This window comes from Candoia aspera, chromosome 13, assembly GCF_035149785.1.
Source record: "Candoia aspera isolate rCanAsp1 chromosome 13, rCanAsp1.hap2, whole genome shotgun sequence".
Taxonomy (NCBI): Eukaryota; Metazoa; Chordata; class Lepidosauria; order Squamata; family Boidae; genus Candoia; species Candoia aspera.
The window spans coordinates 15,596,844-15,621,784 of NC_086165.1; the positions used below are offsets into that span (position 1 = coordinate 15,596,844).

A 24,941-nucleotide genomic window follows, 5' to 3' on the forward strand; every position below is an offset into this window, starting at 1 on the left:
TGAGGAGGAAGGCTGGGGAGAAGTGAGGTTCATCTCATTAGGCACAAAAGTTCCATATTTCTGTTAGCAAAACAGTGGGGACTTGCAGTCAGATACTGAAACAGAGACTCCTGTTCAGGATCCTCACCAACCAGCCAGGAGGCACAAAGAGAAGCAGAAAGAGATATCCCAAAGTATTGAATGAAAACTGAGCATGTTAGTGGCCATGGTCAATTTCCATTAAGTGGTTTAGGAATTCTCTCTCTTTTCTTTGGCAAACTTTAGAATTTTCTAACCCAGTGGATAATACTCTTTATGCAAATGGTGCCATTTTGCCTAGGCACAGATGCATGTGCTGCTACAGCATAGGATAATTTTTGTGGGTTTCCCCAGTCAATCTGAGAGATGTAGTTCAGTGAGTTTAATCCTAGATTAGCCAGTTGTCTTTATTTATTTATTTTTTTCAAACTTCTATTACTGCCCATCTCCACCAAGAAGGGGGGATTTGCTCTTTCCTCCCCTGTAAAGACACTTCTGAACATCAGTTCCTGGGTCTATAGTGGCTTCTTTTGTCTATAATAAAGATAGATATATGGGACATTACAGAATATGCAGGAGGGCAGAAAAGTTTTGGTGTGTGCCATTTAAAATTTTCTCTGTTCAGTGATGGAAAAGGCTCTCTCAGGGATGAATGGTGAATTCTTCTCCACTGGAAATATTTCAGAGGCTGGAAGTCTTTCTGGAAGGGATGGTGTGGTAGTGCATTCCTGCACTGAGCTGGAGGTTGGACGAGATGATTTCTAAGGTCACTTCTAGCCCTTACATTATGATTCTATGTAGGACCCTCCCTGTCCTTTCCCTACCTATACTATGTGCCTTATTTGCCCTTTGGGATAAAAGCTGAGTGGGATTTAGTTAGGAAAGATGACAGAGCTTAAGAACAGAGATATATGTTCTGCCCTAGGTGAGCACCTGCAACCAGATAATGGAATCCCAGCAGCCCCATGATTGATGTTAGAAGTGGAGCTCACCACCAAAAGTTTCTTGGGGCTTAGAGGTGATTCTGCTGTTTCCCCTTTTGAAAAGCTGTCAACATTTTTTCCTCCTTTGTTCATCTCATTCATGAACTGCTGAGCTCTCAAAACTGTCTTTCAGAGAAACACACCAATGGGTGGAGAGAAAGAGCTCTTATTTCTTTAAAAAAAGAAGAACAGCAGCAGCAGACAGGTGGGAATTTGTCTGCGGTAGCATTGATTGTCTGAGACAGGAAAGCAGGCAAGAAAGAGGGACGTTGCTCACTCTGCTAACAAAACTTGTAATGCAGAGCTATAAATGGACTAAGCAAGTATATTTCATCTTTTCAAGATCTTGTAGATAAGGGTTTCTTTTGCATCTTTTTAATACCTTGTAAGTAAGGGTTTCTTTTGCATCTTTTTAATACATTGTAAATAAGGGTTTCTTTTGCATTTGTAATGTTTTTGGCTAAGTAAACAACACCCCAAAAGTGTTGGGTTATCAAAACTAGCGTAGCAAGCTAGCTGGTTCACACTACGACACGTTACACCAAAAAGTGCTTTGCGTGGTTTCAGCTTAGCATGGTGTACAAACCCAGTGCTTCTGATGGGCAGGCCATGTTTTATGGCTTAGCATGCGGTGCAGACCTGGCCAGTTGTATGTTCAGCAAACGGTAATCAAACAAACCAAGGCTGAGTGCTGTATGTGAACACAGCCTAGTCTGGCTTATTCAGCACAGCAGTTAAAGCATGGATTAGCTCAATTTGAATCACCAGTGGATCAAGAGTAAGAGAGAGCTGTTGAGCAACTCTTTCTACTTCTGGCTCTGGGGATATAGATCCACCATGGATTTTTCCAAAATATTCCTTGACCTTTTAAAGCTTCAAAGCTGCCAGGTTGCCTGTTGTTGGATCCGTCCCAGCTACCAGGGTTCTTCTGGTGTCTCTGACTCCAGTTCTTGAGGTGGTACTATTAGACATACAAGCATAGTGTCTTCTGTCTGCAATCAGCCTCAGTCACAGAAAGCTGGGGAAGGAAATAAGAAAATCCAAGGACACTGTGGCTTGCTGTGTTCCTTGATCTGATGTTGAAAATACCTCCCCTGTGATAAGTAGGTTGTTTAGCCCTCCCTTCTCTTCCAAAAGTCAGTGTAATTTTTAATAGGAATTCCATCTGGGGAAGAATAAAGCCATGATTGTGAAGAGCAGTTATACTTATGACATCTGTGCACCATACATAAATAAAATAACATGGGCTACGCAATGAGTTAACCACTGTAGCTAGAAACATGGACCAGCTCCTATTGCTGGTCTTCTTCCAGCCTTGCTAACTGCATCAGCGTTGGCAGAAAACAGATGGAGGGAAGAACTACGCATCTTGAAAAGTACTACTAGACTTGAAATAAAGAACATAATCTAACTTGGGCCAGCTGTAGTTCTAGGAAGACTGATCCAGATGTTTGCCGAAAGCACTAACTACCACTGCCTTGGTAACAGGGAAAGAAAGGCATGAAGGCGACTGGGTGGTATGCAATAGCCATATTATGAACTGAGATTGTCTCTGTGTTTTCTCTCTCCCTGCACCTGTTATTTGCATGTAGGAATGAGCTGAAAGTAATGGTGATTAAGTGAATGGTTCTAAGCCAGCTGTATGGCATTGTGATGCCATCCGTTTTGTCATGCGAATCCTATAATTCAGAGCTGACTTCCTTCGTGGAAGTCACCAGAAGTTGAGGTCAACAAGAAGAATTTACCTTACTTGCATGCCAACTTTAAGTAGCCATATTTTATTTATTTTCTGTCCCACCTTTATTATTTTTATAAATAACTCGAGGTGGTGAACATACCTAATACTCCTCCCTCTTCCTCTTTTCCCCACAACAACAACCCTGTGAGGTGGGTTGGGCTGAGAGAGGGACTGGCCCAAGGTCACCCAGCCGGCTTTCATGCCTAAGGCGAGACTAGAACTCTCCTACAATGCCTGATTGGCTCTTGGGCTGAGAGAGAGGGACTGGCCCAAGGGCACCCAGCCGGCTTTCGTGCCTAAGGCGGGACTAGAACTCTCCTACAATGCCTGATTGGCTCTTGGGCTGAGAGAGAGGGACTGGCCCAAGGGCACCCAGCTGGCTTTCGTGCCTAAGGCGGGACTAGAACTCTCCTACAATGCCTGATTGGCTCTTGGGCTGAGAGAGAGGGACTGGCCCAAGGGCACCCAGCCGGCTTTCGTGCCTAAGGCGGGACTAGAACTCTCAGTCTCCTGTTTCTAGCCTGTTGCCTTAACCACTAGACCGAACTGGTTTACCAAACCTTACGTGCTGTGTGAACTCAAACTTTGTCCTTTGTTTCTGGCTCAGTATTTCATATAAACCTAGGAAACAGAATTATTGGAAGAAAGTATGATACAGTTAATCATAGATAACTTTGCTGTACTAATACAGCTTATGTGTGTTTTAAATTTAATTGTACTCTCTAGAAAAATGAAACAGAAAAACTTGTGGGAGGTCTCATTCCCATAGATTACTCCTGTCTGGAGTTGCCTCTTCAGGCTCTGGGGAGAGATCATGTTTCTCTGTACATATAATTTCATTCACTTAGAACACTACCTTTCTTGGAAGAGAATGTTTGGTTGGATTCACAAAGAACTCCAAACCATAAACTACAGATACGATAAACAAAAACCAAAGAAAATGTAATGTTTAGTGAAATGCGTGAAGCATCATCCTGGAGAAAATTTATGTGGCCACTAAGATTTGACATTGATTTGATGTTACATAATCCAAAGGTGTGAAGTACATCCTCCTTTGCTTTTTCAATGCTTGTTTTCCAACTACAAGGAATCATAGGTGTCCACAATGGTGTCAAAACAGTGATGACATCATCAAAACGTCATGCCATTGCAGCGAAGTTCCACTCTTTTTTGCTAGTGTCTAACACTGCATCCATGTAAACAAAGGGCCGAGCTGGCATTGCAATGACACAATGCACATTTCTATGCTTACTCTCTACTTCTGTGGTGCCCCCACCCCCTCTTTTGTGGATAGCTAAGCAAAGAATGTTCAGTCAAGTAAGCCCTGTACATCTATTCTGGAGGAATACTTCAAGAAGAAACATGACCAAAATCTGCACCTGTTCTTGGATCTTTAATTGCAACAATGCTGAGAACAGATATTCCTTGGAACGTGTCTCTGCAGATCTATTCTACATTTGCATGTAAGAAAGCTCCTCCCCAAACCTTCAAGACAACCTTTTTTTAAAAAACTAAAGTATTTGTCATAGAGAAGCTAAGTGATGGCCCGAGTGGTGCCGTCTGCTGACAGTTGACAGAAACAACCACTCAATGCAGGCTAATGACTTTTATTGTGGAGCCTGGGAAATCTCTCTGGGTTTGAGGGCTACATTCACCCTTGGATTGGTATGCCAGAGGTGGCAGTTCAACAAATGGGATGGGGCCACAGCTATATTTTAAATTTAACTTAATTAAAATTTTGTCCATTTATACGTTCCCCAGGCATTAAATAATTTCCTCCTTATGTCCTATTTGGTGGTATTTGGGGGAGGGTTCCTGAGGCCTAGCCCAAGCCTTTGAAGCCACTTGGAGGTGCTGGAGTCTAAGATGGGGCCTTTGCAACAGAGCTGCTTAGCACAAAGTGTGACTTACAGTTAAAGGTGAATGTAATGGTCTAACAGATTTTATTTATTTAATTTGTTCCCGCCCATCTCCTCCCATCGGGGGACTCTGGGCAGTTTACAATAATCAGTTAAAACAACCACCATGCAATATCAGCTTCCCAATTCCAGCTATGCAGCCGCAGCACAAGAATTATAGAGCTCTTGCTGAGCTATGTATAGTTTGCTGGACTGGCTAGCAATGCCATGTTGACTCACTTCCCAAAAATAAAAGTTGGCCACATTGAATGGAATCAACTTTGGCTTTCTCTGTGAGGAGACTAGCAACATTGCTCAGTGGGCTTCTCTAATGAGATACACCTTTGGTATGAAGCCTTTGGTTGTCTCAGAAAATGTAAGCCTGGTTGATTGGTTGGTTGGTTGGAGGTACCTTGAAGTGGCATCACAGACACTGCATTACTGACTACTCTGTTTACCCATAAAATGGTTTTCTCAGTTTAGGAAGAGCATGTTGTATGAACCCATGTATATTCCCAACTACAATAATAATACAGTTATGTCTTGCTGGGTTGCCCTTAAGATTACAGCTTCCATTCCTAAGGAATACGGTCACCAACTTCCAAAATGAACACAGGGTTTAGATCAGATGGATTGGCTAGAATGCCAAAGCACAGTTAGCATGCCAGGAAAGAGGCTCATTGTATTTCCAAACATTTCCTGCTTTGACTAAATACTCCTGCAGTGTAAAAGAGAGAGTGGCTCTCTTACTTTAGCTTGTAATCTTATGGACTGCTTGGAGCTATGCTATGTTAATGACATATCTCGGGTGTAAGCAAAGACAGGGAATGTGTGTTGTATGTGTGGTCCTGTATAAATTATAACACATATGTAATGTAGATTGTTAACCACATTGATGCAGACAGCTGTTCTATCTCAGAGAGTTTATTTGGGTGACTGCTTGGCTGGTATAGAACCCTTTAAATGAATGTTGTATTTCTGGCTTTCTTCTCTATACCCATATAGTGGGTTTGCATAAGCTAGGAGTAAAATGAGAGAGAGAGATGAACATCCTACATCCTTTTGTACTGAAGAACTCCTGAGATTTGTAGAGATTCTAAAACTGGTATGTATATTGTGCTGTTTGTAGTGTCCAAAATGTGGGGATAATTTAGAGGGTCTGTAGTGGGGGAAGATGATGATTTAATAATCTCATGTACTCCTGTATTTCTCTTAGAGTTAGACTTGACTTCATCTGTTCTTGCATTTTGCAAGACTGTAGCAAACTGCTTTTCCAATATGCCTTTGTGGTCTAAGCTGATTGTGAGTGCTATCATAGTTATGTTTGTCATCTTAGTTTAGATTATGAATGTTTTCCTGCAGTGTCAGTTGTCTTTATTGTCTGCTTTCTTGTGAACCACGAATAATGTGATATAGATGTAACTTTTCCCACAGATTTTTATATGTAATATATACTCTCAGGGTTTAAATTGAAGACATTGTGATCTTTGCACAAAGGATAATTGGAACATGGGGATCCAAAAATGTTGGTGACTTTTCTCTGATGTTTTCAACCGAGAATGTACTTTAAGTGTTTTGCTTAACCATTTTATTGACATGCATTCAGTTGATAAACATCTGCATAAAGGAAGCGGTTGGGGACAACTGGCCTAAAGTCTTGACCTTTGCCTGTGAAGAGCACCAGCCTTCCTAAACAGTGTTTCCAATGTAACAAGAAATGTTTTGTCTTTTGTCTTGTTTTCTTGATTGCTGGTCTGTGGAACATTTTGGGCAGATATGATCTCAAATTATTCTAAATAATGGGATGCAAAAAAAAAATCCATTTGTTCTGCCAGCTAAACTGCTTTTCAAGTAACTTTCATTCTCTTTAGTCAAAAGGAAAGAGTGGAGAAATTTGCATAGGAGGAATGGGGCACTGGCACTTCTGTAGCAATGAAGTGGCCAAGGGGTATGTGTGAATGTCCAATCTTCTGCAAATTCTTTCACAGCACAATCTTCTCTCTAGCAGCTTAGCATCACTAGCTTCTCACACTTCCATTCAGTCTGAAGGAAAGACCACAGGAGGGGGTACCTCTGTTTTTTGTTTTCCCACGCTGGGAGGTGTGAGCCAAAACAAAGGCTTCAGATGGATGGAAAGAGGTGTAAGACAAAATAGCACCAACAACAGTATACTCCTCTACCTTCAAGCAAGCTTAAAAGAGCCCCTGAGAGAAATTAGAAAGTCTTAAGCCTCTGAAAACATGGTAGAAATGTAGAAGCTAATTGCTTAGGGAATAGCTTTTGGAGAACTGGAATGACAGATTTTGGCACAGCATTAACCTCTAGCTGGTTTTCTGTTTTGGTGGACAGGTTGGCTATATCCAGATTGGATTAGAACAGGTGCAGATACAGCCTGTAAATAGGTCTGAGTCCTCATTCAGCGGGAAAGAGCATTTCATCAGGCGCAAGAGGTCCAGCCCGGCCCATCCTTTGAAGTCAACGATCCCTGTGGAGCACTGCAGTGTGTTAGCAGGTGGGTGTGTAGAGATCCATTTGGTTACAGCACTTAATATCTTGGGTACTGTGGAATGGGAGATGGCATAGGAGCATACACCGTGGTCCAAAAGATCTGACTACTGTTCTTCTTTAGTTATCCTGTCTGTTCCTTTGACCTGCAAGTAGTCTCTGGGCAATTTACTCCTTGCATACTCCAGGCCTAAGCAGATTGATCTAGTTTGCAGAAGGCTGGAGAGCAGGGGTATCTGTTTGGGGAGGTGGCATTTCCAGGACTCAGGAAAATCAAGGTGGTGTCCATGTTTGGATGCTTATAGATGTCATCTTGTCTTTTTTGGTGGCTGATGCCCCTGCTGGAGAGTTTGCACATTTATGGAGTACACTGGGCAGCAAGCAGAGAAATGATCTGAAATTTTTAAGTCTAGACTGAGGGAATACAACTATCATCAGAAAAAGGAGGGGTAACCTGTTGAGGGCCAGGATCCACACTTAACAATAATGGGTGCATTGGCAATACGAAGTGAATATGGCCATGTTGCAATGGATTTTCTTTCTTTTTCCTCATGTTTTCTAGTGGAAGGTAATCATTGTTTTTAAATAGTGAGGCTATTTTAAATGTCCACTACAATTTGAGAGGGTCCTGCTTTGGGCAGACGGTGAGAATGATTTTTTTAAAGGATTCTGATGAACAAAACTTCCTGATCTCTCCTTCATACTCTTCACCCAACATGCTAAGTCAAGCCAAACAAGCATTATTATAGCTTGACCCAATGTGCTAACTCATCCGTTGGGCTTGCCCATCATGTTAAGCCATTATTTGATTAGTTGGGATTTATTGACTAATCTGCAGCTGATTAGGTAAGACAACATGCTAAGTCATAAGGCATGAGATACAATTTGCAAACTATGGGGACAGGGTTCTTGCAGCATTCTAAGCCAAACTCAAACAAACACAGTAAGGGTTAGCTCAGTGTTTGACCCAATCACTGAATTCCTTTGACAGCTGCAGTATCTCCTTACTAAGTGTTTCCTTGTAATGCGGCCTAAGACCCTTCCTAAGGCATAGGAGCAGTGATGCTTTTGCTGTTTTCTTCTTGGTTTCAAGGGAGATATGCCTTGCATATCTTTGCAGCCAAAGATGGAGAAGCTCTATACAGTCAGTAAAAACAAGACCTGGAGCTGACCGTGGCTCAGATCAAAAGCTGCTTATTGCAAAATTTAGGCTTAAATTGAACGTAGGGAAAACCACTAGACCATTCAGGTATGACTTAAATCATATCCCTTATGAATATACAGTGGAGGTGATGAATAGGTTTAAGGGACTAGATCTGGTAGACAGAGTGCCTGAAGAACTATGGACGGAGGTTCGTAACATTATACAGAAGGCAGCAGCTAAAACCATCCCAAAGGAAAAGAAATGCAAGAAAGCAAAGTGGCTGTCTGATGAGGCTTTACAAATAGCTGACGAAAGAAGGAAAGCGAAAAGCAAAGGAGAAAGGGAAAGGTATAACCAACTGAATACAGATTTCCAGAGAATAGCAAGGAGAGATAAGAAGGACTTCTTAGATGAACAATGCAAAGAAATCGAGGAAAACAATAGGATGGGGAAGACCAGAGATCTCTTCAAGAAAATTGGAGATATCAAGGGAATGCTTTGTGCAACAATGGGCAAAATAAAGGACAAAAAAGGCAGGGACCTAACAGAAGCAGGAGAGATTAAGAAGAGGTGGCAAGAATACACAAGAACTGTATGAGAAAGATCATAACGTCCCTGCTAACCGTGATGGTGTGGTGACTGACCTTGAGCTGGACATCCTACAGAGTGAAGTCAAGTGGGCCTTAGGGAGCATTACTGTCCTAACAGTCAGAAATCACGCTGAGACGAGGAGTAGGTCTCTAGTGTTTATTACTGCTACATAAAACAGAATCCTAACAAACTGAAGAAGTGTGGGAAAAACCCAGACAGATAAACCCCAAAAGTTAAGGCGGGTCTGATCTGTGTCTCTTTGAATGGCTGCTTAATTCCTCAGTACTACGCATGCATTTTCCCCCTGGATAGAGGCCCCTTCTAGCTCGCCACCAGTACTCATGACAATTACTAACAACAAAGCTAGCGGAGATGACAGTATTCCAGCTGAGCTATTTAAAATCCTAAAAGATTAAGCTGTTAAAGTGCTGCACTCAATATGCCAACAAATTTGAAAAACTCAACAGTGGCCACAGGGTTGGAAAAGATCAGTTTACGTTCCAATTCCAAAGAAGGGCAATGCCGAAGGATGTTCAAACTACCGTACAATTGTGCTCATTTCACATGCTAGCAAGGTTATGCTCAAAATCCTACAAGCTAGGCTTCAGCTATATCTGAACTGAGAACTACTAGAAGTACAAGCTGGTTTTCAAAGAGGCAGAGGAACTAGAGATCAAATTGCCAACATTCACTGGATCATGGAGAAAGCAAGAGAGTTCCAGAAAAACATCTACTACTGCTTCATTGACTATGCTAAAGTCTTTGATTGTGTGGATCACAACAAACTGGCAAATTCTTAAAGAGATGGGAATACCAGACCACCTTTCCTGTCTCCTGAAAAACCTGTATGCGGGTCAAGAAGCAACAGTTAGAACCAGACATGGAACAATCGATTGGTTCAAAATTGGGAAAGGAGTATGACAAGGCTGTATATTGTCACCCTGCTTATTTAACTTATATGCAGAGTACATCATGAGAAATGCCGGGCTGGATGAATCACAAGCCAGAATTAAGATTGCTGGGAGAAATATCAACAACCTCGGATATGCAGGTGATACCACCCTAATGGCAGCAAGTGAAAAGGAACGAAAGAGTCTCTTGATTGAAAGAGGAGAGTGCAAAAGCTGGCTTGAAAGTCACATTAAAAAAAACTAAGATCATGGCATCTGGTTCCATCACTTCCTGGCAAATAGAAGGGGAAGAAATGGAAGCAGTGACAGATTTTATTTTCTTGGGCTCCAAGATCACTGCAGATGGTGACTGCAGCCATGAAATTAAAAGACGCTTGCTCCTTGGGAGGAAAGCTATAACAAACCTAGACAGCATATTAAAAAGCAGAGACATCACCCTGCTGACAAAGGTCTGTATAATCAAAGCTATGGTTTTCCCAGTAGTGACGTATGGCTGTGAGAGTTGGACCATAAGGAAGGCTGAGTGCCGAAGAATTGATGCTCTTGAACCGTGGCGCTGGAGAAGACTCTTGAGAGTCCCTTGAACTGCAAGGAGGTCAAATCAGTCAATCCTACAGGAAATCAACCCTGACTGTTCATTGGAAGGACAGATACTGAAGCTGAAGCTCAAATACTTTGGCCACCTAATGAGAAGAGGGGACTCATGGGAAAAGACCCTGATGCTGGGAAAGACTGAAGGCAAAAGGATAAGGGGACAGCAGAGGAGGAGATGGTTAAATAGCATCACTGATGCAATGAACATGAATTTAAGTAAACTCCAAGAGACAATGGAGGGCAGGAAGGCCTGGTGTGCTATGGTCCATGGGGTCATGGAGTTGGACACGACTTAACGACTGAACAACAACAAGTGCCTTTCAGTAGGCACAGTCAAGTAATGATTTAATTCCTTCTTTGCAACTGGATGTCACTGTCTGGGCTTAGAAGCTAAGCAAAGTCAAGCCTGGTTAGTACTTGCATGAACAACCTTCTGGGTTGTAACCTAGACTGGGAAGTTGGAAATCATCCCAAACAAAGATAAGAGCAAGCTGAAGCCATGCTGCTGCCAAGAAAGCTACATGTCAGTGACCGTATAATCACCAGGAGTTGAGCTTGACTTGGAGGAAATTTGATTTTACTTGTTTGGGTTAAGGTGTTTTGTTGTTGTTTTTTCCACGAAGCATCTACGAGTAGTAGGCTGTGACACACAAAAAGCTGTATTGCTTAGAAGCTGGTATGGGAACAGAAATTTCTCAGCATCTTTTCAGAGTTTGCAAGATAACTGAGGGCCTCATTAGAGGGCCACACTCCTGTGCGAACAGAAGGGAGAAAAAAGATCCCACGGAGACAGATTGCCCAATTCACCCAGATTAGTAAAGGTGTTGGTCCTTAAAATGCTCAAAGATTCTCAAATGTATACAAACAGAAGGAAAAACAACAAAGAATACTTTGTTACAAGATTTACAAATCGCAGAAGAATGGTAAAATAAGTGATGTTTTGTGTTTACACTGCAATTAGATACTCAAACCTATTAAGGGCATTTCAGAAAAAGAGAAAGAATGATCAAATACGTCAGGAGGCAGTTGCAGTACTGTGAGCCATGCATCTAGGATATGTTCACACAACATGTTAAGCCATAATGTGATTTGTTTGGCTTTGGCTTAGCATGGTGTAGGAACTCAACCATAGGCATCCAATAGATGCCCTGATGACATCATATGCATCATTGACATCATCGTGCAAATGACACAAATTATGTAATTTACATCATGGGTGCAATATCATGATACATGTGGCATCACTTCCTCGCTCCACCCACTCTGCAGCACCCTTGAACTCAATAACTATGGTTTGCAAGCTGGTGTTTACGGCTCAATGTAATGGTCAGACTTATGTAAAAATATTTTCAGCAGAAACAGTTGATGTCTTTAGCCTCCCATTCCATTGTGGAGAATTTGTGCTATAAATTACATCAGCCTGTGGAATGCCATAAATCTCTGTTGTGTGTTGTGAGTATGGGGTGGCGCACATGTTATTTGTAGACAATAGAAAGGATCAAACAGGCACAGTGTTGCAAGCAGATTATAACACTGTGGCCATGTTCTTGCAACTTATTAAACCATAAATGATTATGCCCAAACTGCAGTGGCTAAGTCAAAACCAAACAAACCACATTATGTAAACCAGATCATTGTGTTAAGCTGTAATGCAGTTGATTGGTTTTGCCTTAACATTTTATGTAAGCCAGCATTATAATGTATTTATTATGATTTATATATATGGAATTAAATCATAATAAATGATGATTTGTGGTGTATTGTATTGGATGAACACAGCCTTTGTAGAAAACAGGTTGACGCCTTTTGCTTGTTATTGCCCAGAGAAGTTTATAATCTGACTGTCCTCTCCAGAAGCATGCTTATGGTGTTCTCATCACAGTGTGTTAAATATATCAATATATATACAAATATCTGGGAGAAGAACATCTCAACTATTTCTTGAATAATCAAACATGTAACGGTTCTTTTGATGGCTGCAAACATGCTGTTTTCCTGGGGAAATCTAATGTTCCTTTCTTAATCTCTTTTCTCGAGATCTCAGGCGGTGATGTAAACTCTAATTACACAGGATAGATTTGGTATAAAACACAGCTGAAAACAAGGAAAATCTGCCCTCTGAAACAAGGTCTCCAGCCTCTTATATTATTCTGAAATACTCCACTGCAAAAATTTGGGTTTGCTGAATCACATTCTTCTTTTAAACCCAGTGTCAGTGAAGTTTTTCATTCATTCATTCATTCATTCATTCATTCATTCATTCATTCATTCATTCATTCATTCAATTTATCACCCAACTTCAAATTAAGATTGTGTGGCTTACAACACCAAAAACAAAGAACAAATATTCAATCAGAATAAAAAACATATGAAACATGAAACAAGATAGTGAATCTGGCTAGCAACAGCAAAACAAATATTGCATCCACAGGCACATTTAAGAGAAAGTCCCTTGTTAGAGGCCCTCTGCAGGCTGTTTTCTAAGTCCTTCTTTAGATTTTCTTAGGGTCAGAATCTGTGACTAAGCTCACACATTATGCTAAGCCCAGTTTTGCTTAACCATAATTGGTTGAATAAACCCAATTGGCTGGGTACACACATAATATTAAGCTAGCATCACCCAACCTGGATACCTTCCAGATCTGTGGATTTTACAGCTTGTAGAATTCTTTGCAATGAAGAATTACATGACGTATAAGAGCATCTGCGGGGTACCAGGTTGGAGAAAATTGTATTTGGCCATAAACCATGGCTTTCCAAAATTCTGAGCTACAAATCACAAATGCATTGGTGGAACTGTTTGTGATGAGATCTAGAATTCATATTGTCGTGCCATCTATCATTACAAAATCTATTAGGACTTATCTATGAACTCCTTCACATAAAACAGACTTTAATAGCCATGCTAAGACAGATGAGAGTACACATCTTCCCAGTTGAAGACCAAGCTTTTAGTGTATGAAGCCTCTGATTTAGTTTTTGTGAATTATTGCTAATAGTTGCTTTATTTTTAATGGGTGTTAGTTATGATTTTACTGTACCTTGTAAGCTACCTTAAGGGAGCAAGTGTCATGTAAGTTTTCTAAATAATATAATAAGTAATCAGATATGTTGAAACACATTTGGTCTTCCTTGGTGGTCTAATCAAACCTTAGAATCCCTATTCCCATGTCGCATATGGGAAAAAAAAACTTGTCTGCTAGTAGAATAAAATAGTAGCATATGTCATTTCTGTGATGGAGTTCTAGAATGTCCTTCTTCTGTTTTTGAGATCACTTAGACAGTATTCACTGATGATAACACTTCCTGGTAATAGCACTCTTGTCTCACTTAGAAAAGCATTTGTACTTTCTCAGGGGCAGGGAGAAAAAGGCAATTTGCCAAACCCAAAACCCCAGTGTTATAGTAACATGGATTGTCTTTTTGGTCCTTTCCAGTTATTTTTTTCCTGTCAATATTTGACTGCCCTTGGACCTCATGCAAGAAAAAATAAGAACACCATTGTTCAGAGGTGAATCAATGAAAACAGATAATTTTGAAAGTTTGGATCTCTCAGCCAGTAGCGACATGGGGAAGGAGGTTGAAAATGGCAAGATGGCAGTGTGATTGGGGTCCCATGCCTTTTGTATGTGTATCAATATTGTTTGTCTGTACAAGGTGGCAAGGCTTTGATTGTGGTTGTGACTACAGGTAGTCCTTGCTTGACAACCACAACTGGGGCCAGAATTTCAGTTGCTAAGTGAAGCGGTCATTAAATGAATCTGACCTGATTTTACAACCTTTTTGTGGCAGTTGTTAAGCGAATTGCCATGGGTGTTAGGTGAACCATGTGGTTGTTAAGCGAATCATGTGATTTCCCATTGATTTTGCTTGCCAGAAGCCAGCCAGGAAGATTGAAAATGGCAATCATATGACCATGGGATGCTGCAATGGTCATAAATGCAAACCAGTTGCCAAGCGCCCAGTTTGTGATCACATGACCACGGGGACACAGCAACAGTTGTAAGTGTGAGGACTGGTCGCAAGTCAGTTTTTTCAGCACCCTTGTAAGTCTGAACCATCACTAAACAAATGCTTGTTAAGTGAGGACTAGCTGTACCACTTGCATTGTTTGCCCCTCCTGCAGATGCCCCTTGTGGGCAAGTATTTCAGTAATCTCTATTCCCCAAATGACAAATCTTTCTTCTCTGTCCATAAGCTACCCTCTCCAGTGGTGAAAAAGTATATCTGCTGTTTTCTGAGATATTCTGAAACATCCTTCCGATGGTCATAGGACAGTATCCGTAATTAACAAGGGCGTTCACTAAAGCCATGTGTGTGGCCTTGGAAATCTCTAAGAGTTGTTGACATTCCAACTTTTAATGTGAAAGAAAGGAGAAACAATTAAAAGCCAGGCCTGGAATGACAACCATATTTAATTTTAATTAAGTTTAAGTACATGAAATTCAATCAAATTTAGCTTTAGTCCTTAAAGTCCAAGTTTGGCTCTTGCCCCTGAACAAGATTAACCAAGCAAATCCTTATTTCTTCTCCTGGTCTGGAGCTTCAGTGGTTTAGAAAAAGGTCTGAAGTTGCACAAAGGATTTATTTTTAAAAGCCAATTGTTTTATTTCCACCACAATGCTGTTCATTTTGGAATCCAGGAAAGCTGGAATTTCAAAGTTCACAAAGAGATATTGATATTTCGGAGGCTTTCGGGTTCACCCAAGGCCCAGGTATCAACTGTGGACCACTGTTTCCCAGATACAAATCCTAAATGTGTCTTGCTTCAGGTTTAAATAATTTTCTCCTGTGTCTTTAACCATCATCATTCTACCATGTTATTTTTTTTTAAGCTGTTGGTTTAACTTGGCTTGGAACACCCATTGTTGTGGCCAAAGACTGGGCATGCTAAAAATAGCAAGCAATGTAATGAAAACTCTTATCCCTTATTAGGAAGTATCTGTTGTAATATGAACAAGGGCATTTTTTGATGACAGCTTGTGTTAGATGTGTTGTGAACTCAAAAAGTTACAGGCTGTGAAACTGGCAACCTTCTTGTACGTGTACCTATGGTCCTTTACCTCACATTTTCCACTGTGATGCTCTCTGGAGTATGTTGGCTGGAAATTCTGGGAGTTATAGTTTCCAAAGATATTGAGAGCACCAGTCTAAGAAGACTGTTTTTCCTATGCTAACTCATTTTAAATCTAATTTGAGTAGGTAGTTCCCTTCCCATTCCTAATCTCCCTTGTCTATTTCTGATCGGTCACCCTGAATATCACTATTTAGGGATGGACAAGACATGTATTCTTTAGACCAGTGTTTCTCAATCTTGACCACTTTAAGATGTGTGGACTTCAACTCCCAGAATTGGAGTGGCTGGCTGGGGAATTATGAGAGTTGAAGTCCACACATCTTAAAGTGGCCAAGGTTGAGAAACATTGCTTTAGACTATGGTTTTCATTGTAGTCCAGGAAAATGAAAGTTTATTTTGCTGAACAGTACAATTCTTGTGGGCAATTAAATGAACCAGCATAGGGTTGTATTTACATTCTCATATATCCACCAAGTATGAAGTTTAACCTTACTAAATTTACTAAGGATAACCTTAGTCCAGTCACGTCTAGATCTGGTTCCTCTGAGTCAGACTTGACTCCTGGCCACTGCCTGGAGAAGTCCCTGCAGTTTTCTTGGCAAGATTTCAGAAGTGCTTTGCCATTGCCTCCTTCCTAGGGCTGGGAGAGAGTGACTGGCCCAAGGTCACCCAGCTGGCTTTGTTCCTAAGGGGGACTAGAACTCACTGTCTCCTGGTTTCTAGCCTGGTGTTTTAACCACTAGAAAAAACTGGCTGTCAGTACACCAAGTCCTGGCAGTTTTCTAGGCAGCATTTTCAGAAGCGGTTTGCCATTGCCTCCTTCTTCCTAGGGCTGAGAGAGAGTTACTGGCCCAAGGTCACCCAGCTGGCTTCATGCCTAAGATGGGTCTAGAGCCCACAGTCTCCCGGTTTCTAGCCTGATGCCTTCACCACCACACCAAACTGGGTCTGAGTGGGATTACTAGGAATATATTTATAACTGGACAGAGTTATGTAAAGTAGATGGTCCTTGAGATCTTCAGGTCTCCAGCTGTTGTTAAACTTTGAAAGATCAGACCAGCAGCAAGAGCTTGAAAGCAAACACAGGAATGGGTGTTTTAAAACTGGCAAGATACGTTTCAAATGTCTGGGTTTCTGGCAAGGATATAATTATGTTTTGAGGCATGTGAAGTTTCTGAATAGTCTTCAGCGGTAACCCAATTAATAAGGGTAAGACTCCATTTTTGTACATGGTCCAATGAAAAGCATTCATTTTGGATGACATTTACTTTTTGTTGCTTGAGTCAGCAATTGGTTTTACTGGTGAGACACTGTGAAGAGAGATCAAGGAGGTAGACAGAGGTCAATTCTTCACTATGGTCTCCTGGCAAGTTCTGTGGCTAGAGTCATCTCTTCCTTCACATACAGGTCTGAGCTGGCAAGTGAGGACAGCTGCTTTAGGAGCTTATCCGTTCCTGTTAAGCAATTCATCCCATCCCTCTCTTTTCATTTCACAAGAAATGAAGAATGTTGAACTTGCCAGGTCAATGGGAGATTTATTTATTTATTTGACAGATTTATAAGGTCGCCCCACTCACACACGGTGACTCTGGGTTGCTTACAATCTTAAAAACCATAAAACAAAAACAATTAAAACTACAAAATAAATATATATGGTTGCCAAGTAAACAATGTATCGATGTTAATATAGCCAAGAAATGGGGCCCTTAACACACTCAGGGCCCCAGGCCCAGGCACATAACCAGGTCTTCACAGCCTTATGAAAGGCCAACAGAGTTGGGGACATCCTAACCTCTGTAGGGAGGATATTCCAGAGGGCAGGTACTACGGCTGAGAAGGCACGCCTTCTAGTCTCCGCCAACCAACATTCCTTGGCTGACGGGACCCGTAGCATGCCCAACCTACCAGACCAAATTAGACAAGTAGAAACAAAGCAGGAGAAGATGGTCCCTTAGGTCCCATTTCTTGATACTACTATGATTAGGTTTCCCTTGACATTAAGTCCAGTCGTGTCCGACTCTAGGGGGCGGTGTTCATCTCCGTTTCAAAGCCGAAGAGCCGGCGTTTGTCCGTAGACACTTCCATGGTCATGTGGCTGGCATGACTAAACAGAACACCGTTACCTGCCCGCCGAAGTGGTACCTATTAATCTACTCACATTTGCATGTTTTTGAACTGCTAGGTTGGCAGGAGACTACTATGATTACACGGGAGGATATGTGTGATAATTTGGACAACCTAGAGGAATCTGTTTGTCAGATGGGATTCTTCCGGATTCTTTTTAGACTATCATTACCAACAGAATTATTCAATAATGTTTGAGGCAATAGATGCAGGGCAGGAGGCTAGCAATATATGTCAAAAAGCAGCCATATGCTTTTGACATCTGCTGCTCCTATTATCAGGGGCATCCTCCAAGGGCAGATGACGAGATGTGCATGATGGGGTCAGACAAATGCATGGTTATGTACTTGCATCGGATACAGTCGGGATGCAGATCCATCATTGTGGCATTGGTATGATGTCACTGAGTGTGTGTTGGCGTCACTACAGTTTGCTGTGGAGGCCAGCGCCTACTTTTTCTTTTGCTAAGACTCCTTTTGCCATATCATCACCTGCCTGGAATGATTACTTTACAAAAGGATCTAGTGTGCCCAGGGCTCTCTGCTCTAGAATGCATTTCAAGTTTGCTCTTTAATAATGCCTGTTGCAAACAGGAGGCCCAGAGGGAGAGATCAGGAACTTGTTCGGACCCTGGGTATCACTCTGTGATTTTATGCAAAAGCGTGAGCACCAAAAGTTTCTTTTTCTAAAAAGGCATACTCTAAAAATTAATAATAAGTTAAAATTAAAAAATATTTCATGACATCTTATGCGAAAATGGAGACCTTCAGTGTAAGTGAAAGTGATCCCATTAACATAATCAATCCAAGTTACCTATATATTAACAGGATTTGAGCTGGAGGGGACTGATCCAAAGCAGATCTGGGAGTCACAGTGGACAGCTAGAAGGAAAGGTCAAACGTGGATTGAGATGCTGTTAAAACGAAACAAAACAAATAAATAGTCAATCTAGTGTAATGGTTGCCTAATCCCAAATACTCAGTCTCACAAGCTCGGGCTTAAAGATAACTGATTTATTAAAGGAATAGTATGCAAATACAGAGAAAGCTGAGAATGAGCCAAAGCGCGCGAAATACAAACTAAATACCCTTGCTTCAAACCCAATACCACCCCTCACCCCACCATAGTAACCACCCCCTCCCAGGTGTTGGCAACCGTCACACATCGGCCTGGGAAAGTAACCTTGAATACATGTCATAACCCAAACATACATTCCTGCAGAACAGCAAGGAGATTACAGCCTGGCACGGCTGAAATTCCCCTCCCCGCAAATGACAGACACGGAACAGGAGAGTGACATGTGAAATGTTACGATGTATTCAAACCATTGGAACGATGAACATGACATATCGCCCCCCTTAAAGAAACTAAACTAAGCAGCAGGTTCATGCGGCTAGGCAGAATAAAGACGGGCGAAGTGATTTTACAGTGTGGGACACGCATCAGCAACTATACATAGGACGACGCGCATCAAAGAACTCACATGTGAAACGCTCCAATTCATCTCTACACAAAATCTAAGCATTGGCATGAAACTATTTGCGATGCATATATTAGCATTGATATATGACGCGGTGGCGCTGCGGGTTAAACCGCTGAGCTGTCGATCGGAAGGTCGGCGGTTCGAAACCGCGCGGCGGGGTGAGCTCCCGTTGCTAGTCCCAGCTCCTGCCAACCTAGCAGTTCGAAAACATGCAAATGTGAGTAGATTAATTGGTACCGCTTCGGCGGGAAGGTAACGGCGTTCCGTGAGTCATGCTGGCCACATGACCCGGAAGTGTCCTATGGACAACGCCGGCTCCAAGGCTTAGAAACGGAGATGAGCACCGCCCCCTCGAGTCGGACATGACTGGACTTTACGTCAAGGGAAACCTTTACCTTTTTATATGACACGGAACAGGAAAGTGACATGTGAAACGTTACGATGTATTCAAACCATTGGAACGATGAACATGACATCTAGGGATCAATAGGGGAACGGAAGTAGAACTGCTGTTATACCAATCTGTGATTAGACTGCACTTGGAACATCATGTAGGTCTGGTTGTGCCTTAAAAAATATTACAGAACCAAAAAAGTCACACCAAAGGACAAGTAGAGCAATTCCTCTGAGGGGAAATGATGACTGCGTTTGTGGTTCGTTAGCTACATGCTTACAAAACCATGCATGACATAAATAGTGCAAACAGAGAGGGTCCCCCCACCCACCGCCCTCACAAAGTTGGATTTCAAAGGCTTCCACTGAAACTAAATGCAGGAGATTCAGGACCAAAAGAAGGAAATACTTTTTCACACAGAGTATAGTGGAACTGTGGAATTTGCTGCCAGCATTTGTGCTAAAGGCAGCCAGTTTGGATGGCTATCAAAGAGAATTGGACAGATTCCTGGAGGATCAGGCATCGGGGGCTACTGATTCCAATGGCCGTTGGCTGCATTCTGAATGCTAGGCAGCAGACCTTCAACACCCGTTGTCGGGAATGGCAGGGGAAGGAGGCTCTTATGCGCCAGCCTAGGTTTGTGAGCTTCCCAAATGTATCTAGCTAGACTAGATAGGCCCAGGGCATCGTCCAGAAAGCTGCTCTTATGCTCTTGAATGAGACTATTTTGCAAGATTTCAACCACTTTCAATTCTTTTTAACAATTGGACTCTCTGGGGCACTACCACTGGCACTTGCAGGCACAGCAGCACTGAGAGGCACACCCCACCCCACTGACCATTCTTTTCTCATTCTTCACCCATTGCTCATTCTAATTTGGAAGACCTCCCCAGTTTGCTGCTTCGTGATGTTCTCCTCGGCATGAGCTCCTCGCTGGGCCCTCCCGCTTGTGTTTTATTGCCTTTCTGCTAACTCTTAACATCTGAGCTGCACAGCTTAGAACATCAGTTTGTTCAACAGGAGACGGTCCTGTTCATTTAATCCTTTCTTTAATGGCTGTTGTTTATTTTAGTTTGGGGTTTTATTGACTCGCAGAGGCATAGCATTCCAAGGTTCATAAATCAGATTCAGCAGAAGAATGGAGCAATTGGCCTGCTATGTTGAAAGACTTTTTCCCCTCTTAATCCATCATTATTATAGTCTAGGCCTGTACTCCAGCATACAGTCTGCAGGAAAAACTTTATTTATGGGAGGGAGGGGCAAGGAGGGGAGTTGATGTGCACCCGTTCATTGAAGATGTCCTATTGAAGTATGATTTAGTTGGTATTTGAGAGGATCAGATGATCATTTTTGTTCAACGCTGCAAAACGAATTAGTTAAAATCTAAACCCTAGAGTTCCTTTTTCATCACACATTCTCGTTTACTAAAAGCAGTCAGAAAGTGTCAAAGAAAATTAGTAAAATTTCAAAATTGTACTAAAAATGCAATAAAAATTAAACATTGCCCTCTCTGCTGTTCTGGAGTCTTCTTGTTTGCTGTGGGTGGAATGGATACTCCATGTTGTCTTCAGGAGATTGAATGCAGTGTGCATAGCCAAGCTTTCAACTGGCTATTGAAACAGAGTGGGGCAGGTTGCAAAAACTCTAGATAAATAAACTACAAAAGCGGTCAGTAACTTTTTCACCACAGCAATAACCCAGTGAGGTAAGTTGGGCTGAAGGATAAGTGACTGCTCCAAAGTCATCCAGTAAGCTTCCATGACTGAGGGCAGAGTTGAACAGCAGTATCCATATCGGCAGAGCAGGGGCAAGAAGGAGTCAGACCCACTTAAGCAGCATTGCAACATGTGATCTCCCCTTTTGGGCATGCGATGCATGACACTGCAACAGTAACAAAAGCAGCAAGATCTGCAGATATCGTTGAACTTGAATTTGGTCCTCCTTGGTTCTAATCTACAAGCACCACACCATACTAGCTTGGCAGATGATGACGCCCTTCTAGACCAACTGTGCAATGTCTTGAAGTCATCCTAGGAAATTACTAGAATAAAAAACCTCAGCAAATATTGTGAGAGGTGAGCCACAACTAGTCAACGCTAGCAAGAAGCTTACCAGAAACACACTGCTTTTCCTTGCCTTACATCGCATGGGAGAGAATTCCTGGTGATTTCCCCAGCTGTATTTTCACAGCACTGTATGAGGAAGGGTGCAAGGGATGGGTGCTAACTTCTAGGCACGTTCTGAAAATGAGTCTTTGACAGTGAGGTTCCTCAGACCAACTATAGAGCAGAAGAAGGCACCAAATCTTGCAGCTTATTGCAGCCCCTGCAGTAAGATTGTTCTCTCTTCTCCCAGGATCTACAATTAGCTTTATTTTCCACCATGAACAAGAAAGCAAAAGTTGCTGGCTTTCTTTTCTTCTTTTCCTTTGGCATTTTTTGCAACTTGCCAGCTCAGATTTTCTTTTCTTTTTCTTTCTTTATACATGTGTCCAACTCCAGCCTGACTTAATAGCAGTCCCTTTGGATTATAAAGCAGTACTGACTCTTTTTTTCTCTTTCCCAACTCCCTCTTTTAAAATAGGGCTTTAGCCGAGGAGAATGGGCTGGCTGGGGGAAGAAGACTGCCTGGAGGGCTGTTCTGAAAAATTCCACAGGACTCTGTTTGCATCATTTGGTGAGGAACAATTGGACAAAAGCCCTTGACATGCCAGGTGTCATGGCTGCTAACTCCCAGCATGCATCTGCTCTAGCCAACTTCAAGAAAGCCTCCAGTGGCTGCCAACTGCCAGATTGGCTCCCACTTCAAAATGAGCATCTTTTGACAGCCTTCATCACCCACAGCACTGTTTTTTCTTTAGGCTGGCTTTTGTGCATTATCCTGTGTTTTTTATGAGGCAGAGAAGAACATATTCTTGCAGTCATGAATTCTCAGCCCTGAACCTCTCTGGGAGGTCCTGTTCGGCTACTACAGGAGGGACCCATTTTGCCAGTTGCTAGGGAGACAAATGACAACTCATTCTCGTTCATCCTGGGGTTCTTGTCCACCAGACAAATCACATTATGGCTCAGTAAAATATGTGAATCCAGATTGATTTAAATGTCTGGGTAAATCATTAATCATTTGCCAGTCCTTTATTTGAGCTGTTGGAACCATAGATGGTAAAAAAGAATCTCCATTATCAGAGGACTAGAATTTGGGTGGAAGTGTGATGCCAACTTGTAAATGACAAATTTAGCTCCTTAGATCCCGTTTTCCCCTTCATGTTTGTTTATGGAAGCAGCGAACCAAAATGTGAAAATGGATATTGTGGCCTGGTGCCTCAGTATGTTTTGGTAGGTCTTATGATCCGGTATTCATTCAGTCATTCAGTCATTGTTTTTATCTAATTAAAAAAAATACAGAAAGTGCATGTGAGGGGCCTGGGGAGCTAGAATGATTGGTGGTGAGCAAGGTTGCTAATTTGCCTTCTAGAAATTGGTGTTTAATCATTGGCTATGATCCTCATAACACTCATTTTGTGAATAGGTCAACCCCCCACCCCGGAAACCATTTTGAAAGGGTGCCCATAAAAAGCTCTGAATTCCAGATGTGGTCACTGGCTAGAAAAGATTGCCTAAACTGACTGATGTGCTCTGGCTGAATAAGAACTGGGTCTACCTATTGGAGGTCTGAAAGGTCTAATAAGCCCTGATGGAGCTGAATTGCCAACTCTGTGCTGATAAAAGTCCTTGATGGAAAATGGCTGATTCCTGCCTTAGGCCTGTAGGAGTAGGTGGGTTGTATGTCTAGTTTAATAATCTACATCCTGTTTTTGAACACACACAGACAGTGCAGATGGATAGGAATTTGCCCAGGCAAGTTGAGTGGGATTTTAGCTACTGATGGAGAAATTGCTGTTATTTATTATCAGCTCAACATTAAGATGTTGTGTGTGTGGGGGGGGGGGGTTATGTGTGAGACTGATCTTTATCACAGTAGGGTATTTCCAGGGTGTGTATTTTTTTCCTTTTTGTTTTGCTTAATTTTTTGCTTTTTCAGGAGGGGGAGAGGCCATACATTTCTTGTCTGTTGTTTCAGTATGGAATGGGGAGGGGAAGAATGCTATAGGTGATGATAGTAAGTGCCTTAGGCAGAAAAGCAATATAGCAGAACGGCTGCCAGACTATTTGACAGAGGATGAGCTGGATGTGTACAAATGCATATGCTGATGGGAAGAAATGGATATATGAACAGAAGGTTTCGTATTAATTTCAGATGAATTTAGGCAGTGCCAATTTTTTTTTTTTTTGCATTTTTTTCCTATCAGTTTCAACATCAATTTCATGGAGAAATTGCTACTGATTTCTGTCAAAGGAAGTCATCTTTAATGCAACGTGTAGAGCTTTAAGTGACAAAGTGAGTTGAGAGTATCGTGTTTTCCACTGTACAATCATCTCTCTGTGTCTAAAACCTTCCTTGCATCAATTATTTCCATTAAGTATAAATAAAAATCAGGAAAAATCCTCCCATGAACATTATTATTATTATTATTAAAAATAGGCTGTATCACTTCAAAGTCAGGTGAGATCCTATTCACAGTTTCCTTCATATAATACAAATCCCTGCATCTTGAAAGTTATTTAGATAAAAGATCGTAATGGTGTGTTCTCTCTCTTTAATTTTACTTGCCTTGCTGGAAGGAAGTGTTTTGGGTAATGGAATATTCAAGGTAAAGGTAAAGAAAGGTTTCCCTTGACGTAAAGTCCAGTCGAATCCGACTCTAGGGGGCGGTGCTCATCTCCGTTTCTAAGCCTTGGAGCCGGCGTTGTCATAGACACTTCCGGGTCATGTGGCCAGCATGACGACTCGGAACGCCGTTACCTTCCCGCCGAAGCGGTACCTATTGATCTACTCACATTTGCATGTTTTCGAACTGCTAGGTGGGCAGAAGCTGGGACGAGCAACGGGAGCTCACCCCGCCGCACGGTTTCGAACCGCCGACCTTCCGATCAACAGCTCAGCGGTTTAACCCGCAGCGCCACCGCGTCCCCGTTTAGGTAGGAATATTCAAATTCCTACCTAAATGGCAAATTGTATAGTCAAGGGACAAGTTTACCTCCTTTGTAAAAACTAGATGTATGCCAACATTAAAAAATGGTATTAATTATGGAATCACTGGGGAGTAACTTGTTATCTTAAAGTTTTTGAAGCTAGTGTGCCAATTTAGATACCTCCTTGAAGTGACCTAACAGCAAGCTCTTTTGCTATATTTTTCATATCTCAGAAGGTTCCTTCTCAAAAAGAACCTTTGTCATCAAAAAGCAGTTCCACATGCAGGAAGGTTGGGAGAGATACACTTTCTAATTTCCAATTTGGGAAACCATGAAAACTTAGATGGTAGGAAGCTGTGAAGAAATGTAGACCTGGCCATGGGAATGGAGAAGGAAAGCATAAGCCATTAAGAGGGATCTTTGGAGGAAAGATTACTCCGTCCTGAGA

At 41.9% G+C, this 24,941-nt stretch overlaps 1 protein-coding gene across 1 annotated transcript in view; it reads left to right on the forward strand.

Annotated features, from left to right (window-relative positions):
* The window catches only part of ADAMTS17 (ADAM metallopeptidase with thrombospondin type 1 motif 17), a 153,033-nt gene that overhangs the window by 4,093 nt on the left and 123,999 nt on the right, over positions 1–24,941 (forward strand). Inside the window, exon 3 of the mRNA XM_063314162.1 lies at positions 6,987–7,149. Within this exon, the coding sequence (XP_063170232.1) occupies positions 6,987–7,149 (163 nt within the window). The remainder of the gene's footprint in view (positions 1–6,986; positions 7,150–24,941) is intronic.